General features: G+C 41.2%; 1 protein-coding gene across 2 annotated transcripts; it reads left to right on the top strand.

Annotated features, from left to right (window-relative positions):
- The first annotated feature begins 3,727 nt into the window (after positions 1 to 3,727).
- On the top strand, positions 3,728 to 16,576 carry ccnb3 (cyclin B3). 2 transcript variants are annotated; one of them, XM_079490898.1, is made up of 12 exons: positions 3,728 to 3,864; positions 4,303 to 4,432; positions 5,223 to 5,306; positions 8,421 to 8,533; positions 9,675 to 10,200; positions 11,218 to 11,316; positions 11,671 to 11,763; positions 12,514 to 12,651; positions 13,217 to 13,372; positions 14,124 to 14,273; positions 14,625 to 14,755; positions 15,924 to 16,576. In XM_079490898.1, exons 2-12 carry the CDS (start codon positions 4,367 to 4,369, stop codon positions 15,991 to 15,993), a joined length of 1,626 nt encoding a protein of 541 aa, XP_079347024.1. In that variant the 5' UTR covers positions 3,728 to 3,864; positions 4,303 to 4,366; the 3' UTR covers positions 15,994 to 16,576. The 2 variants fall into 2 exon arrangements, with proteins under 2 accessions (XP_079347024.1, XP_079347023.1); XM_079490897.1 differs by having other exon boundaries at positions 3,732 to 3,898.
- The last annotated feature ends 754 nt before the right edge of the window (positions 16,577 to 17,330 follow it).

Genomic DNA, 17,330 nt, shown 5'->3' with positions numbered 1-17,330 from the left:
CCAAATTATTTTAGGGGGTCCCCAAATTATTAAAAAAAACAAAAAAAAATCACGATTTTTCAAAAATAGCAGACCTACAAGCTCGTAGCGCGCCACTCGGTGGCGCGCTATGAGCTTGTAGATCTGCTATTTTTCAATAGCTAAATTATAACATAATGCTAAAAACACCAAAAGGGGTTCCCGCCCAAAATGGTTTAAGGTTATTGTAGCAGTCAATTTATATTGGGGGTCGGGAGGGGGCGGGGCGGGGGTCCCGAGACATTGCCAAAGCATTTCCGGGGGTCCCCGGCCAAAAACGTTGAGAACCCCTGTACTAGATGATAGATCATACAGAGCGTCTCACACAAAAGCATAAAAATGTGCTACTTTTGCTATTTTTGAATTTGAATCCTTGAAAAGTAACAGTTTTGGACATATGGGGTTTGCGTTTGCACCCGTCGTCAGAGACGTCTTGTCTAACGTTTTGTCAAGACGTCTTAGTTTAGACGTTGTCTAAGCTAAGCAAGGAGAATGCCAGAATAATAAGTATACCCAAGGAGTAGTGACCTCCTTGGGTATACTTATTATTCTGGCATTCTCCTTGCAAGCATTCTGTTACTAGTATGTGTAATGGTTCTTCGTTTGAGGCCTTGACAAGGACTCAATTCCCTCTGCTTAAAGGGATAGTTCACTCCCAAAATTACTTTTTGTCAATTATTGATTATTTTATTTATTTATTTTTTGTCGCAAATTCCTAAGCCAATAATTTGATAACCGCCAGGCAATGGAGACTCTTCTGAGTCCACCGGTCATCAAATGATTGGCTTAGGAATTTGACAAAAACAAATAAAATCTCCATGAATTAAAAGCTTCATGGGCTGTGTAATAAATTGAGCTAAAATAAGTCATTTTTTGGTTGAATTTGGTTGACTTTAATCTTTACAAAAGTTTCATTGTATTCCTGATTCCCTGTTGTTGTCCGTTTCATGGACATACAACTTCCGCTAGGAACCTGTTCAGCCCCTGTATTGGTTCTTTAAAGGTTCTTTTAGTTCTCTCTGTTATTTCTTCGGCTTAGTCAAAGAACCTCTATTGTTCTATTATAGTAGCACTGATACTGTTACAGTGCACAGACTTTGCCTGTCTTGGAAGTCATGTCTAGGTCTTGAATTTCTGTTATGTTCATGTTGTAGTTTTCGTGATTCTATGTTCAAGAATTCCCCAGCTGTAATCAGCCCTCATGTGTATATAGTCTTGTAGGGTCATTGAAGTGTGCACGTGTGTTGCATCATGCCAGTTTGTCTGCGATGTTGTCCTGCGTTCGGTTCACCTGTATTAAAATACCCAAAACAAAGTGTGTGTGTGTGTGTGTGTGTGTGTGTGCGTGTGTGTGTGCCAGGGTTTATCGCGTTTGCCTGCATTTCTATACAGTATTATCTATCTTGCACTGTCAGAAGATATTGCCTGTGGTGTAAAGTAACTAAAGTACAGTTACTGTACTTCCTACAATTTTGAGGATTTTTTTTTTTACTTTAGTGGAGTATTTCCAATTTTCAGTACTTTTACTTTCACTCCACTATACATCTCAGAGGCAAATAAATGTGTAATTTTACGCCACTATACAATAATTTGTAATTTGTAGCTACTTTGTAGATTTTGATTACTATTACAAAACATACATTAAGGTGTGCGGGTGTCCCATGATCCCATCTGACTGATGGAATATCTATATCGAAAGTAGAGGTGATATTGTAAAAACAAAATATTAATATTATGTATGCCTACTATTAGGCCTTGTTTAGACTGGCAGCCTTAATCCAGCAGCCCAAATCTGATTTCAAAGTCTGACTGGTTGGCACCGGCTAAGTATGGTGATGGTGATTCAAATGTGATTCATATAAATCAGTTTCCATGTCGTTTTCTGCTGTTTAGACTTGATCAAACCAATTTGATTCCAATTTGGATAGGCTAGAAATCTAGATTTTGAAAGCCATGATGTCTTAATGGTTAGTTGGACATGCACCTTTTTTTTATCTATTTAGTTTCTGCACAAAACAGAACCAACTTGCCCCATACAAATCTTGTGAAATGGTCCTCAATTATTGTTTCATGTGAATTGACAATGGCATGGAAAGAAAATGATTGAAATAATCCATGCATGCATTGATTTATATCATTGCATTGATTGATTATTTCACCAGAGTAACAATCATCATGGTCTGAAGAAGGCACTTATTAGGCTACAGACAGCTAGGGTACTGTAATTGCCCACTTTGATGTCTATAGTGTGCATACCTAAGAGCTGGGGGAGGGAGATGATGAGCTCCTGCACCCCACCCTGCCTCCTGCATGCATGGGTCAAACCGGTGGAAGAACTGGTTCAACCCGTTGGCCCTTTCCAGGTGTCCAGTGGGGTGTCCACTGTGTCCAGAGAGACACATGTGTATTGTTAGCCTGCTTCGCTTGTAGCCGTCGATGATCTTCCACTGCTTCACACCTCCCTTTGTGTGTGTTTCTGCTGCTTGCTCTACATCCAGACTCCAGAGTCTTTGAGAGATTATAGTCTACTCTACAGCCACCCATACATCTATCCATGCTTGTATTGTGTTGAGAATACGCTGCCCTCTCCTGCGGTAGGTATAGGTGCTGCGTTCTCTCAATGATCTGTCTGTCCATGAGTTGTTAGGCAGTTCAATCCACATATTGATTTGAAAAGTCTTGCAGAAAATATTCCCCAACATAAATCTAAAAATCTCTTATTCCAAAATGTAACAAAACCACATGTTTCGTAAACCGGTCAGCAGTATTGTCGAGTATACGATGAAGTCCAATTTAGGGCTTTTTTGATTGATTGATTGAAATATTTATTAACAGAGGGTCCACCATGTTCAATTCATCAAAACATTTAGAGACGTAGACAAAGAACAGAACAGGAATTCATCATAATGGAGGTAAAAAGGGAAAAGAAACATATACAGTGAGGGAAAATGGGGGGGGGGGGATGTGTGTGTGTGTGTGTGTGTGTGTGTGTGTGGGGGGGGGGGTTCAGATTTTACGGGGCCAGTTTCGAATTGCAGCCATCCGTAGGTTAACTTAGGCTAACATTACATACCGACAACCAATTACCGACAAAACACTTTTGACCTGCCGAACCCTACTTTGGGCATGCATGTTCAACTTTTCAAATGTATAAAAATCTTTTGAAAATAGCCGATCTTCATGCTCATAATGTATTAATTGTGGCACATTGTGTGCTTAGATCGGCTATTTTCGAATGGCCAAAATGGGCTGAAGTGGTTACTGTATGTTTTGAAATTGAAATAATAATCAAAATCTACAAAATAACTAAAGTTTTCAAATAAATGTAGTAAAAGTACAATATTTGCCTTTGAGATATAGAGGAGTCTAAGTAAAAGTATTTGAAATTGGTACAAATACCTAAATGTACAAATAGCCTTACCTAAAACCTGTATTAAGTACATGTTTTAGGTATTTGATTTTTTTGGTATTTGTACCAAATGGTGGAAAGTAACTTAGTATCTAACTAAGTACTTAGTTACTTTCCACCACTGAGTAAATGCAATATATAAAATAAATAATATACACGTTTAATTTGAGTCAGACTCAGACAGATGATCCTATTGGTTGCTAGCAGTTTGAAAAGCTCCGAGCGCCCCTCCCACTGCATCCCAGGCCGCGCTGTGATAGGCTGGGAGCGCCGGGGATCAGCGTTATTTGGAATCAACGCCCGGCTCTGTCTCTCTGTTGTTGTCGTGTGGCTGTGTGTTGTGTGTTGTGTCTTCGTTGTTGGAGTTGGAGTTGGAGTTAAACCGAGCTGAGCGAAAACTAACTGGACAAACTGCCGTTTTACTGCCATCAAACACTGTATGTGAAACCAGTGTAAACGCACAAGATCACGGTAAGATATCATCATTGGCGTGCGTGTTTTTAATCTTTTTCGAACTTTCCCATACCCCCTAATCAATGCGATATTATCATTTATCATCGTATGAAGAAGACTTGTGTTCATTAACGTGTGTATTGTGGAAGTAGCTCTGGTCCATACCGTTGGAAGTTGTTGAGAACTCCTTTCTAAAACTTTTCTAACGGCTATCGTGTGTAAAAAGAAACCCGGGGGGTGGGGTAAACTAACCACCGACTACTGCAACTTGCAAACTCCAAAGGTTGCCTGCAACAACAACCTTGCATATAAACGCACGTTTTTGTAATGCTAATGCCTTTTTTATCAGCCCTAAACCGGTTTAAAAAGGATCCCCTTCTTTTATTTGGTAACTGACCCGCCGCTTATTTTGCCTTTCGCAGGAGGACATACATTATTTTCCTGGGAATCTTTATTGATATCACTTTGAAAGAAGGGATAGGAGTCATGCCTTTTACACGGGTGAAGAGCAAGATACCCAAGCCGAGCAACAAAGGGAATACTGAGAAACAGGTACGTTCAGATTAACTGTCTCTGCATGCATTGCATGGGATTAGATCTGGCCGTTTAAAATTTAAATCGGTGGTCCACCACGCCACCACGGTATCCTGAAGGGATATGGAACATGGCCTCAATTGCACCTTCTTAAATTAAATTGTGTGGAACATACCGTAATCTACTGTGAAGCTGTTCACAAACTTGAAGCTTGAAAGGGGTTCAAAGCTAAATGACCATCAGTGGTGGACACGGTACTCATTTTACTTAAGTAAAAGTATCAATACTGCAATGTAGAAATACTACTTCCAGAAGTACTGAAAATTGTACTTTAGTTGTTGAGTACAGCACTTGGATAAAATTTACTTTACACAACTGATGAATAGTTAATCTTGACCAGAGCATAACATGTGTATTTTGATCAGTTTCGAGGATGGCACACCAGGCACCGAGTACATAGACAATTAGGCAGTCTGCACCAAACTACAGAATATATTGGACCAAATCGTGTATAACAATATCCACAACTTGCAACACTAGATTAAAAATTACATCTTGCAGCTGTACGGAAAGCTTGAATTATCCTCTATCTGCAATGTGTTTGTTTCCTAAAAATCCACCATAGGCATAGACATGTGAATGGATAACTATAAAGTATACTGTTCCCAAAGTTACACTGTTGGATTTCCAGTCAAGAAATTCTGTTTATGTTACAAATGGATAAATGAACGTGAGAGATTTTAATATTTAGGAGTTTCATGTGAAGAAGCTCAATGTTTTTCATGTGTGCTAATTGCATGTCTTACAGGAGGATGCTCCCCACACCAAGAGGGCCTCTTCTCCCCCTCAGGGGGCTCCAAAGAAGAGGACAGCCTTCGTGGATATCACCAATGTAAATATATATGTTTTATTATTGGATGGGGCTTTTTATTGATCCAGCGATTGGATGTCAGTTGTCATGGCAGAACAGTATGAAACACGGGACACATACAGATGTGGATCAATGGTAGAGCGGCAGGAACCATAAGGTTCCCTGTTCGATCCCCCCCCCCCCCAAAGTTAGTGTGTCCTTTGAGCATGTAATGCACTTTAGAGCGCTATATAAATGCACCATTTACAAAGATGCATATACTGTACAGTACAGCAATGGTTCCCAAACCTCTCCGGCAGGGACCCCCCAAAATAATCATATCTGAATTTACAAGCTCACAAGCCACTGTGAGCTTGTAGATCGGCTATTTGCACAATGTTTGCCTCTTTCTTCTGCCAGACTCAGTCTTGGGCTTGGCGCGCCCCACCAGTGAGACTGAGTTGGTGGTCAGCAGCATTGAAACTAAACAACATCAGACGAAAATTCACGAAATGTGTAAAATAAGAGCATACGTGAGCTGTGATATGCTGTTTTTTGAGTGGTGCAACCACTCCAAGGAACAGCAATGTCTGTGTTAACCTATGTGTGTGACTATTAGTACCAGTAGGGGTAAAAGTGGCACTGTTGTGCCAGAAACAGAGAGAGATAGTGCTGCACTGTTGCCTGCTAGTGAGAGAGAGAGAGGGGGAGGGGAGTTGCACCACTCAGTTCACATGGGTGTGATTTTTGGAAGAACGCTTAGTTTTCACTGTTGAATTAACTTAAGTGAAATCACTGAATATACCTTTAATCTTTTAAGGTATGAAAGGTTGTCCGCATGTGCTAGGTATTCAAAAGTAGCAGACATACAAGGTCATAGTGCGTCACTTTTTGTTGTGCTATGAGCTTGTAGATCTGCTATTTTTGAAAAATCATAAATCGGTGCAAATTTTTGAACATTTACATTTTTTAGAAGCGCATATTTTCAGCTTCTAATCTTTGTTTCTGGGGGTTCCTGGAACAACATATTTTGAGATGGAAATAATACACTTGAGCATCACTGATAACGGCAACATGCATTGTTTAAAAAGAAAAAACTGTTGGGATTCAGAGGCTTGCTACACGAGGACGTCGCGGGCTGTTCCCCGTCTAAGTTTGTGAACGATATAAAACTTTACTGCGTCTACATTGCGGTTATGTTAATTATGTACGATGTCTACACAAGACCGGTAAACTGCTCCATTTTCAAGATACAGCTGTAGTACATATGGTCGGCCTGTAGATGGCCACCCAAAAAAAATAAAACTTATTCTAAGGCTATATGAAAGCATTGTATAAATTACACTATTGGTATTTCACACAGGTGTTGCCAAATAACTAATTATATTGCCAGTCAGATGCGCATATGACATAGGCTATCTAGGTCATATCAATTTAATCAGCAGAGGTTGCAGATCAGTGATGCTTCTCACTCTGCACACACTGATTTACCAGCTAAAGTTGATGCCTACAAACCTTGGATTAATTCTTCTGAAAACGAGCAGCACGCACAAAGTAAGTGATTCACACATTCAGAGAGAGAGAGAGAGAGAGAGAGAGAGAGAGAGCGCGCACCCCTTCTCTCGCTCAGATCATCATACAGCTCACAACGAGGAGCGGCATGGTACATTGTGAATTTATGAGTTTGACTTTGGAGATTGAATATATATTCGCTGGTGCGCAACACCTCTGAATGTCAGATAATTGCTCGTTTAGATTGATTCCACCTGCTGGCAGCACAGCGCTAATCATTGCACATAGGCTATACTAAAGTATAAAAAAAGAGCAATTGGAAACAGTGAAAACAGGCCGTTTATAGAGGAATATGGACAGTAAACAATGTGTTTATCCTACCTGTGGTCTCTCAATGCAAAGCCGGTTTGAAGTTACACAAAATGTTTAATTTCCACCCAAGAAGAGAAGCACTTTGATGAGGGCCATGCATGCTTTGCACTGTGCACTGCGCAGTCAGACCTGCCTGAGAGGAACGTGCGGTGGCTGTGCTGCCTATCTTGTATAGCCTATATAATATTCTATTCTACACTACACCATTTAATAGTAACAATAATGTAGAAGATCCGTTTTTTTCATGTCTTTCCGGATTGGTAATCACCATAATTTATATCTGTAAGAGATTTATAGACATTATGTGCAAATATAAAATAGCTGTGATACTTATATGTAAGTGGTTATGGTGAAATAAACCATTAACACTAGTTAGTTTGGAGGGGGCGAGGGGACTATGACATCACCGTTTCTGCAAATTAGGCGGCATTCGCTGTACACACAGACGTGAAAGTCGCGTCTCCAAACTTTCCCACTCTGGAAGGTAGTTTCAAAATTAGCAGTTGAAGTCCCCCAAAACGCCGTCTCCGTGTGACAAAAAGGGCAGATAGGCTAATTACTTGCCCGAGAAACACCGAAATCGTCATCTGGATGGCCCCTCAGAAGACATTTGTAGAATCGGTCTCAATGGTTTATCCCCCTCCGGACAGACAGACAGACAGACAGTCAGTCAGTGTCTGTCTGAACGACGCAATGACAGTGACAAGAGAGTAAGTGTGTATTATGTATCAGTCTCACCCGGGTGACAGACACGGTGTGTGTGTTCGTGGTCACATGCACGTGGTGTGTGTGTGTGTGTGTGTGTGTGTGAGAGAGACATCTAGTTAAAGTGTAAGAATGAATAACTTTTATATCCCTTTCCTCTTTTCTGCCTGGAGCACTACACTCTTGTCTCAGAATCAGTTTGTCATATCACATATTTACATGTAACAAAGTGGGTGAACTTATATTAGCTTTTGTGCAAGCTGTGTTTGTGTGTGTGTCAGTACATTAGTAAGTATACAGATGTGTGTCCCAGTTTTGAGTCTGCTATGCACACACACACGCCCCGTAGACAGCTTTGTGACACATGCACCCTGCCACCGCAACTCGGTGTGAAACGTACACAGTATGTTTATCCGTGGTCCTGACATTTTCCAAACTACTGTAAAACGCTTGTGATATTGATATAATTTGACCTCACTATAGCTTTCTCCATTTGAACTCGATTTGTGCGTGCGCGCACGGAGGAACTATGGCCCATAGCCCTGATCACACTGTCTCTGTCCACAGGCGCACAAGCTCCACATCAGCCTGCCTGGGAGGAAGAAGGACGCCCAAAAGAGGACAGTCAAGAAAACTACTGCATCTACCTTAGTGTCTAAGAATGTGGATAACCTAAAAAAGTAAGGCCTCCTGCTTTTTAACTTTCCTCTTTTTAATTTATTCTCCCCTTCATTTTATCTGCTCTGATACCTCGCTCTCTGACCCTTCATCTGTTCCTCTTTTATCGAGTAGTAGATCCGTCTTCCCTTCGTGAACAGAAGGCAGTTAATAAAAAGGGGACAGCAGCTTGAATGCTATTAGGATTTTGAATATAAAATGTTGCTGTTTTCTCTTCACTCACAGCTGTATTCTCTAGAACAACGGTTCCCAAACCTTTTTGGCCATGCACCCCCTGTTACCTCCCGACCTAGCTGATGCACCCCCCACATGGAAATATAAATTGCATAAGCTATATAGAGACATATTTCCTTTTTATCCACATATATGCACATATATGAACCTGAATATGGCATAATATATGCAGCATAGGCTATATTGGCATAATATGTTAATATATTTAAAATAAAACCATAGCACCACCATTAGACTTCATGTCGCGCACCACAAGGGGTGCACGCACCACAGTTTGGGAACCACTGCTCTAGAACAAGGTGTCCTAAACAGTGGATTGTTAAATTTCAAAAGAAGTTCATACATAAAATTATGAAAGAAATTCCCCAAATTAGAAAACAAATAGTCAAAATAGACAATCTATAAGCTCTCAACAGGTTGCGATGTGACATGTTGTGACCTTGTAGTTGTAGGTCTGTTTTCACAGGTTGGATCTCGGGGAGACATTTAATTTGACTTTTGGGTCTCAAGCTCAAACGTTTGGGAACCACTGCTCTAGAACATTTTGGGAAATTGTGCGGGTGACATTTTGACATGGCAGTAATTTTTTAGGTCAATTGAGAGCAATTTCCCATTGACAGCCCATACATCCAAACAGAAAAGTCCTATCTGATTGTATTAAACCATGTTGAACATTGCAGCTGTATGAAAAGCTTGAATTATCCTCTTTATATCTGCAAAGTGTTTGTTTCATAGAAATCCACCGTAGATATGCAGGGAAGTAGCTCATAACATATCTACAGTGGATTTTGACCAACTGACATTGCATACTGACTGTTACAACTTCAGACTTGTACACCCCGCTTCCCTCACAATTTCTAAACGCATTTCTTTTTTTGGTCATTCCTCCGCCACCTACCTCCTCCCCAGGTCATCCTCCGTGTCCTCAGAGGATACATCGGAGGAGACCGTTTTCCCCAGGTCATCCTCTACTGATGGCGATCTCCTCAGCGCATCCTCTGTGAAAACAGACGACACCGATCTCTTCGCCTCGTCCTCTGTGAAAGCTGAGGACGGCGATCTCCTCATCTCGTCCTCGGTGAAAGCTGAAGACAGCGATCTCCTCATCTCGTCCTCGGTGAAAGCTGAGGACAGCGATCTCCTCAGCTCGTCCTCGGTGAAAGCTGAGGACAGCGATCTCCTCAGCTCGTCCTCAGTGAAAGCTGAGGACAGCGATCTCCTCAGCTCGTCCTCAGTGAAAGCTGAGGACAGCGATCTCCTCAGCTCGTCCTCTGTGAAAACCGACGACGCCGCCGATCTCCTCAGCTCGTGCTCGGTGACCTCTGACGTGCAGGTTGCAGAGGAGGAGGTGGTCACCTCGGTAGAAGAGCTGGCGGTGCTTACTGCTGCTCCCTCCACTGGCCAAAAGCAGCCATGGCACCTTCAGAGACGAAAGGTAATGTGTGTGTGTGTGTGTGTGTGTGTGTGTGTGTTAGTAATGTCATCTCACATTCTCTCTGTTCTTTGTGTCAGTGGCTCTCAAAGTGGGGTCCTCGAGAGGGTCCCCAGCTAACTGATTGATAGATAGGAAGAGCCAAACATGTAATTTATTTCTGTGTGGAGGACCCCCGAATGAGTAGCTGCGGCTGCTAAGGTAATAGCTAATGGTCAATGGGGATCCAAATATACAATAAACATGTTTGTAAGGGTTAGGTGCTAAAAGGATGACACAAAGCCCTGAGGTCTTAGTTGTTAACATTGTGGTCCTGTATCTCTGATCTTACATTCATGTGGCTTGCAAGAGTGGTGTGTTCGCTGTCACCATGAACCTTTTTTCACTAAGGGTTTGAACCGTATAGTTTAACTCTTTTAAAAAAAAACTAGTTTCTCCTAATACATGTAAAGCCACTTTAAGTATTATTTAATATTCATTATTTTATAGTACAATTCTTTTTTACATATGTCTTTGTCTTATCTTTCTTCCAGTCAATTTTAGATGGTGCTGGTGGTCTGTTCTTCAAATGTTCTGTGTCTAGGCCAGTGGTTCCCAAACCTTTTCAAGTCAAGGACCCCCAAATTGACACTAATTAGCCTGCAGACCCCCATTTAAAAACATATGCCAGGGACGCCCATAAGAACATTTTTACAAACCGTTTAATTTCAAGGACCCCTGACCTGAATTGGGCTACCCTAACGGGTCCATTTGGTTCCATTTATTTGTACACTCGGAGTTGCAGAACCATATAAGGGTCCATTTGGTTCCGAACTATCATTTAGCTGGGGACCCCCTGGAACTCCAAGGACCCCTGGGGGTCCCTGGACCCCACTTTGGGAACCACTGGCGACACACACACACACACACACACACAGTCTATTCACTACTGCCCTGTGGACAATAACAAACGAGACGATAGCAGAGGATGGTAAAATTCATGTTTTACTGTCAGTCACTCACATTCTCCTCTCCCAATAGGTCCCGGTGGATTTCGATATCGACTCCCAGAACAAGGATGACATTTTCTTGAACCCGGAGTATGCTCTGGACATCTTTGACTACCTCAAACAAAGAGAGGTAAAAACAAAACACTAGGGAAATATTTGTAACGTGTCCTGCTTTTTGTTTGAAATGTGTTCCTTTGTCCTGTTCATTAGAGGCGCACATGCTGCATATCAAAGTGAATGATCCCCCTTTTTATGTCTGCTGACCTGTGTTTTTCTTCTGTTCTCTCTCTTTGTCTTTCCCCTCATATTGTTTGTCTCTTCTGCACGCTATGCATTTCAAATTCTCTCTCTTATCCACTCTTTCTCTCAGTGAATTTACATCTGTCTGTTTTCAACATAAACGCACCACTCTCTCCTCCCCATCTTTAAAATAACATTCATAAATGCGTTGAATCATTATATTTATTTTTCTCCCTCTCTGCAGGAGAAGTTTGTCCTGTGTGACTACATGCCCATGCAGCCCAGTCTGAACCCAGGAATGAGAGCCATCCTGGTGGACTGGCTAGTGGAAGTGCAGGTGGGCTTTATTCTACGGTGTTGCTTTTGTCTTTGGTTTTATAGAAGTGCGAACATGTGTCCCTCAATTTGTTATTTATTACTTAGTATTGCACTCGCACAGAGTGTGATTGTGTGTGAGAGACAGTTGAAAGTACTGTACTTTAGCTAGTATCTTTTAACTAGTATCTAGAACTATTTTATACTTTAGCTATTCAAAAATAGCAGATATACAAGCGCATATCTCGTCACTTCGTGTCGTGCTATTAGATTGTAGATGTGTTATTTTTGAAAAATCTTTGTTACTTTGTGCCCATTTATGCCTGTGTGTGTGTGTGTGTGTGTGTGTGTGTGTGTGTGTGTGTGTGTGTGTGTGTGTGTGTGTGTGTGTGTGTGTGTGTGTGTGTGTGTGTGTGTGTGGTGTGGGTGTGGGTGTGGGTGTGGGTGGGTGTGGTTAGACCATAGACATACAACAGTCAGGATTTGTCAGACTAATGACTGTAGGGCTGTTGAACGTATGCACCACAAAGCAAACATTTTTAACTCAAATCTTTGCTTCCAGGGGTCCCTGGAAACAAAACATTTTGACATGGGGGTCTGTGGCCAAATAACATGTAATTTCGGGTGTCCATGACATTAAACAGATTGAGCAACACTGATATAGAAACATGCGTTTTTCAGGAAACTGTTCAGATTTAGAAGACATTTGTGGAATCGGTCTCGGGTCTTGATGCGTTTATTAAAGTTTAAATGAAACGTGTGCCTTTTGCAGGAGAACTTTGAGCTGAACCATGAGACCCTGTACCTGGCGGTGAAGTTGACAGACCACTATCTGTCCCTCTGCCCCGTCAACAGGGAGAGTCTGCAGCTCATTGGTTCCACCACCATGCTCATTGCCTCCAAGTTTGAGGTGAGAGAATGAAGTAGGGTTGTGCTTTACGGCGCCGTTTCCCCAAGACTGGGTCAGGGCATGTATATTATTCCAAAAGTTTTATTTTTATTTTTTATAAATCACATGTGTCAATTAAGAACAATCCCAAATGTTTGTTTTTTTTCTTCAAAAGTAGTTAATGAATAATAATAAACTGAGACTGTACTGTAGATCTGTCATTTTCCCTAATTTTGGGTCCCGGGCAAACTACTGGTTTAAAGCAGTGGTTCCCCAGCGTTTTTTTTATTTTTTTATTTTTACATTTATGGAATTCCCCCTTTCCCCTGAATGTTCGAATCATTTTTGTTTGTGTAGAAAAGGGTACCGGTATATTTATTTGCAACCTTTTGGGAAAATTTGGATGACAGAATTAAAGTGGCCATCTAAGCATTTTTGAAAAAACACACATTTCTCCTTTCCCGTCTGTCCTAAATTGTCCCTTTCCGTCAGAACTTTGGTTGTTGACGCGCATGAACTACTGTACCACATGTATGATTTTAAAATGACATTCCCCCCCCAACTGCTGTTCACTGACCATCCACAGGAACGCAGCCCGCCCCTGATGGACGACTTTCTCTACATCTGTGACGACGCGTACAGGAGGGAGGAGCTCATCACCATGGAGTGCAGCATCATGCAGACCCTGGGCTTTGACATCAACATCCCCATCCCGTACCGCTTCCTCAGGCGCTATGCCAAGGTTTGTATGTGTGTGTGTGTGTGTGTGTGTGTGTTTTTTTAAGCTTCCTGTCTTTGTGAAGACCTGTTGTCCTTAACAAGGATTAGGATTGAAAAAGGAGGGACATTCTGGAAACTGAGGACGTTTTGCTAGTCCTCCTCACTTTCCTCAAGTTCTCAACAGAGGCTGTTTTGGGATGAAGAGATTTAGGGTTAGAATTAGAATGAGTTAAGGATTGGAGTTATGACTTATGTTTAGGAGTAAAGTTAGATTTGAGTTATGGTGTTTGTCATGTTTAAGATTAGTTGGAGTGAGTTATGCTTATGACTTATGACTTGTGTTTAGGGTTAGTGGTAAGTTAAGGCTAGGACTTATTCGTTTATGGTTACTCAGAGGTGAGTTTTGTATACTCCACTAGGTGGAGTAAGCCGGGGGTGGAAAGAACTAGGTATCATATTCAAGAGTACTGTTGCTTGACTTAAATGTAGTCTACTCTGAATGCACAAAGGTAGAAGCCATTATTATACTTATTGTATTATAATCTATATATATTTTTGCAGATTTTGCACAAATGTGAAATTTGCCCTAGTTTCTGGATAAGGCTTGGTCAAGGCTAGGTTATGATGGTTAATCATAGTAATATAGTGGTTAGTGTTCACTGTTCACGTCGCCATGCATTGTGTCCGTGCAATTAGTGAGCCGTTTTTGTGTTTCATTTGCATCCTTTCATGTCTGTTTGCTTGCTTATTATGTGTTTTGTTTGTTTGTGCAGTGTGTGAATGCAGACATGGAGACCCTGACCCTGGCCCGCTACGTGTGTGAGCTGAGCCTTCAAGAGATGGACCTGGTACCAGAGAGAGGGTCCCGGCTGGCATCAGCCTGTCTGCTGATAGCCCTGGTCACCAAAGACCTTGGAGGATGGGTGAGTAACCATAGATTAAAGTTCTCAAATGTTTATAAACTAATGATATTTAGTTTGTTTCTTTCGTGAGCTCCTCCAACCTGTGTCTTACATGGCGCCGCTCACCCAGCTGGAACAATTCAACCGAAACATAGTTTTACATATTGTGTTGTTTAGGAAACGGCACTAGTGTGGGGAGGGCTCCTATCGCACTGTCTTTCAGTCGTGAGATTTTATTTTTGCTTTAATCCATGTGAGTGTCTATAGAGGAAGACACCCAGCAGTGTTGGTCTGTTTCACTAGGCCAGGGGTTCTCAAAGTGGGGTGCTATGTTCTTACTCTTTTTCTGTCTCTCCCTTCATTCTCTTCCAGTCCCCCATCCTGCAGTTCCACACTGGGTACACGGTGTCAGATTTGGCCCCTGTAGTCGGGAGACTCCACACCATGCTGTGTGCGAGTCCCGACGACAAACTGAAGGCCATCAGGAGTAAATATGCACACAAGTAAGTGGCGCTGAGGCACAACAGTAATCTGCAAACCACCCGCCTATGCACAGCCACACCAGAACATGCTCTCAGCCTCCCAGGCTCCAATACACGCACATTGGACAGAATAGGACATTTCTCCACACTGCTGTCAGTCCGGGTGTGGAACAGCCTACTAGATTCCATCACAGACAATAAAGCGTCGCAGTCCCGCCCCATTTGAGAACGACGAGGGCACCCCTTCCGGTGCCCTGAAAGGGGTGGGACTGCGACGCTCTATGGCCTTCAAGCCAGGCGTACTGTAGTGTGCATTTTGCATCCCAAACCGCAGTATATAGTTAAGAGACGCAATAAACCAACGGCCTCTGCATCCATGGGATGCACTACTGTACTCAGCATGTACAGTAAAAAAAATACACGTGAAAATAAATTACGGTAAAACAATAATCCACGGACATGATCATTTTGCATGGCCGCATCCGACCTCATCCTACGTTATAAACAATAAAATCCATGTAGGAATCGTTGTAGAACCACATTATTGTTTGATAAATGACAACATGATGGGTGCCACGACGGGCGCCACCTTCTTGCTCACTGCTCAGCGAGACAGGCCTCTAGACGAGAGCTGTTTAGAGAGACTAGCTTAGAGAAACTCATCTAAACAGTCGTTTTTATTTTTTAAGTATTGTGTAATGAAAACAAAGTAAAGATTTTTAAAAGGTTAAAACTGGCAGTTATTATAGATTTAATTTTATTCTACTTTATTTTGCTAGTTATTTTGTTTAGTTATAATAATCATTTCTTTTTCTGTTTTCTACATGAATATAACCAATTTGCACCATTAAATGGTGCAATTTGTAAAAATGGCAAAATATGACTCCTAATGTTGTTGTAGTGGGACTCATAAATTGTGCCTGGGACTCCTCTAAAAGACCATCCCTGCATCTTACATCGAAAACCTATTTACATCACTGCTCTAAACACCCTAAAACGTAAATTTACGACGGTGGCATTAAAGTGAAGGGGGTTATTAATTGTAAATATACGATTATGGCTCAAAATGTGTTAATAGTACTTTCAAGAGATTAATTTGAGACAAAATGGCTAATCATTCTCTCTCTCTCTCTCTCTCTGCGCGCGTGTGCGTGTGCGTGTGTGTGTGTGTGTGTGTGTACTTCATTAGGGTGTTCTTTCAAGTTGCAACTCTTCCGGTAGTGTCCATGGACCACTTGGAAGGTGTGCTAACGGCATGAGAAGTGAGAAGATGTACATTTTACAAGAAGAAAATAACCTGTATATAAAAAAAAAACACTTGTTTATATTTGCACTTGATAATGTTATAATATTTATATCAGTGTAGGCTGCCTGAGCTGTTCATATTTCGGTAGTTGTTTGCCTGTGTTTTTTATAAATGAGCATAAATAAAGTTTTAACAGGTCCTGTTAATTAAAAAACGTTTCGAGTTCCTAAGCGAGCATATTTTATTTTGTTACTTGTATGCCCGAAGCTGGCCTGTTAGTTGTTTTAAAAAGTGTTTTTAAACATTTTATTAAAGAAAAGTGTTATTTTGACAGAGCAGGGAAAAAAATGGCTGTATGTATTGTTCTTCCCTCTTGGGAAGGCAAATGTGCATGTGTATGCACTCATTTATTCATTTGAATATACACCCATTTTATTTCCCCCTCGACACAACTGGTGTTCATATTTCTTTTTCATTTGTTAACGTAAGCTAGGTGTGTACATTAGCATCTTGTTTGTTAAATATTGTACATATTTCTGTACCAGTTTGTACACCAAGGCTCTGATGCGTCAAAAAATAAAGAACTTGAACTTGAATTCTCTTTGTTACGTTATAGTTTTAGGTTTTCCATTTCGCATTCATGAGGCGCTTAGTTTGAATTGTTTGCTGTAGTAGTGAAATTTAAATTTAAATCAGCAATGAGAAATATAATATAATGTAGTCGTTGTAATGTATTGGCCGATATGACCCTGGAAATAATCAGTGGTTGTATATCGGTCATAATTTCAATATAGTGCATCTCTAATTTGTAGTTGTCGGAAAGTAGATTTTCTTTTTCAAGATAGTCTTCCTTAACTTATTTGTTTTGGTGTTCTTTACACTACATCAAAGATAATTATTATTTTTAATAAACTTTCAGTATTTGGTGCTTGGCTTCTGTGTTTACACTACATGACCACTATGGGTCAGGAATGCACTAGGTTCCATGTTTTGGCTAATGAAACTCCATCCTAATCCAGTATGACATCAGTTGTTCTCAAATGTAGGGATCAGAAATCAGATTCCCTGGTATTCTACTGCAGTTTTTCTGCGCCACCAAATGGCAGACTGGTCCGACCATATAACAGGATATACAGTATATCAGTTGTGGGAAAAGGTACTCATTTTATTTTAACTTAATTAAAAGTATCAATACGGCAATGTAGATAGATTTATTTCATTATAGTGTCCTACATCATAAGGACTGCCAGTATATGCCCACCTCAACTGCCAGAGGTAATGCACCAAATCTTAGCTGGGCACGGAGGGACCGCTGCCTACATTGAGTCCTGCACCATTGACTTTCTGACT

This window comes from Electrona antarctica (genome assembly GCF_951216825.1).
Source record: "Electrona antarctica genome assembly, chromosome: 21".
Taxonomy (NCBI): domain Eukaryota; kingdom Metazoa; phylum Chordata; class Actinopteri; order Myctophiformes; family Myctophidae; genus Electrona; species Electrona antarctica.
Note: the sequence above shows the minus strand (reverse complement) of the source record. Positions and strands in the feature narration are given on the sequence as shown.

Excerpts from the sequence above, each read along its gene's own strand:
- ccnb3 (XM_079490898.1), top strand. The coding sequence starts at position 4,367 with ATGCCTTTTACACGGGTGAAGAGCAAGATACCCAAGCCGAGCAACAAA. Across the intron at positions 8,534-9,674 it reads AATGTGGATAACCTAAAAAA|GTCATCCTCCGTGTCCTCAG; the intron begins GTAAGGCCTCCT and ends CCTCCTCCCCAG. Across the intron at positions 10,201-11,217 it reads GGCACCTTCAGAGACGAAAG|GTCCCGGTGGATTTCGATAT; the intron begins GTAATGTGTGTG and ends CTCTCCCAATAG.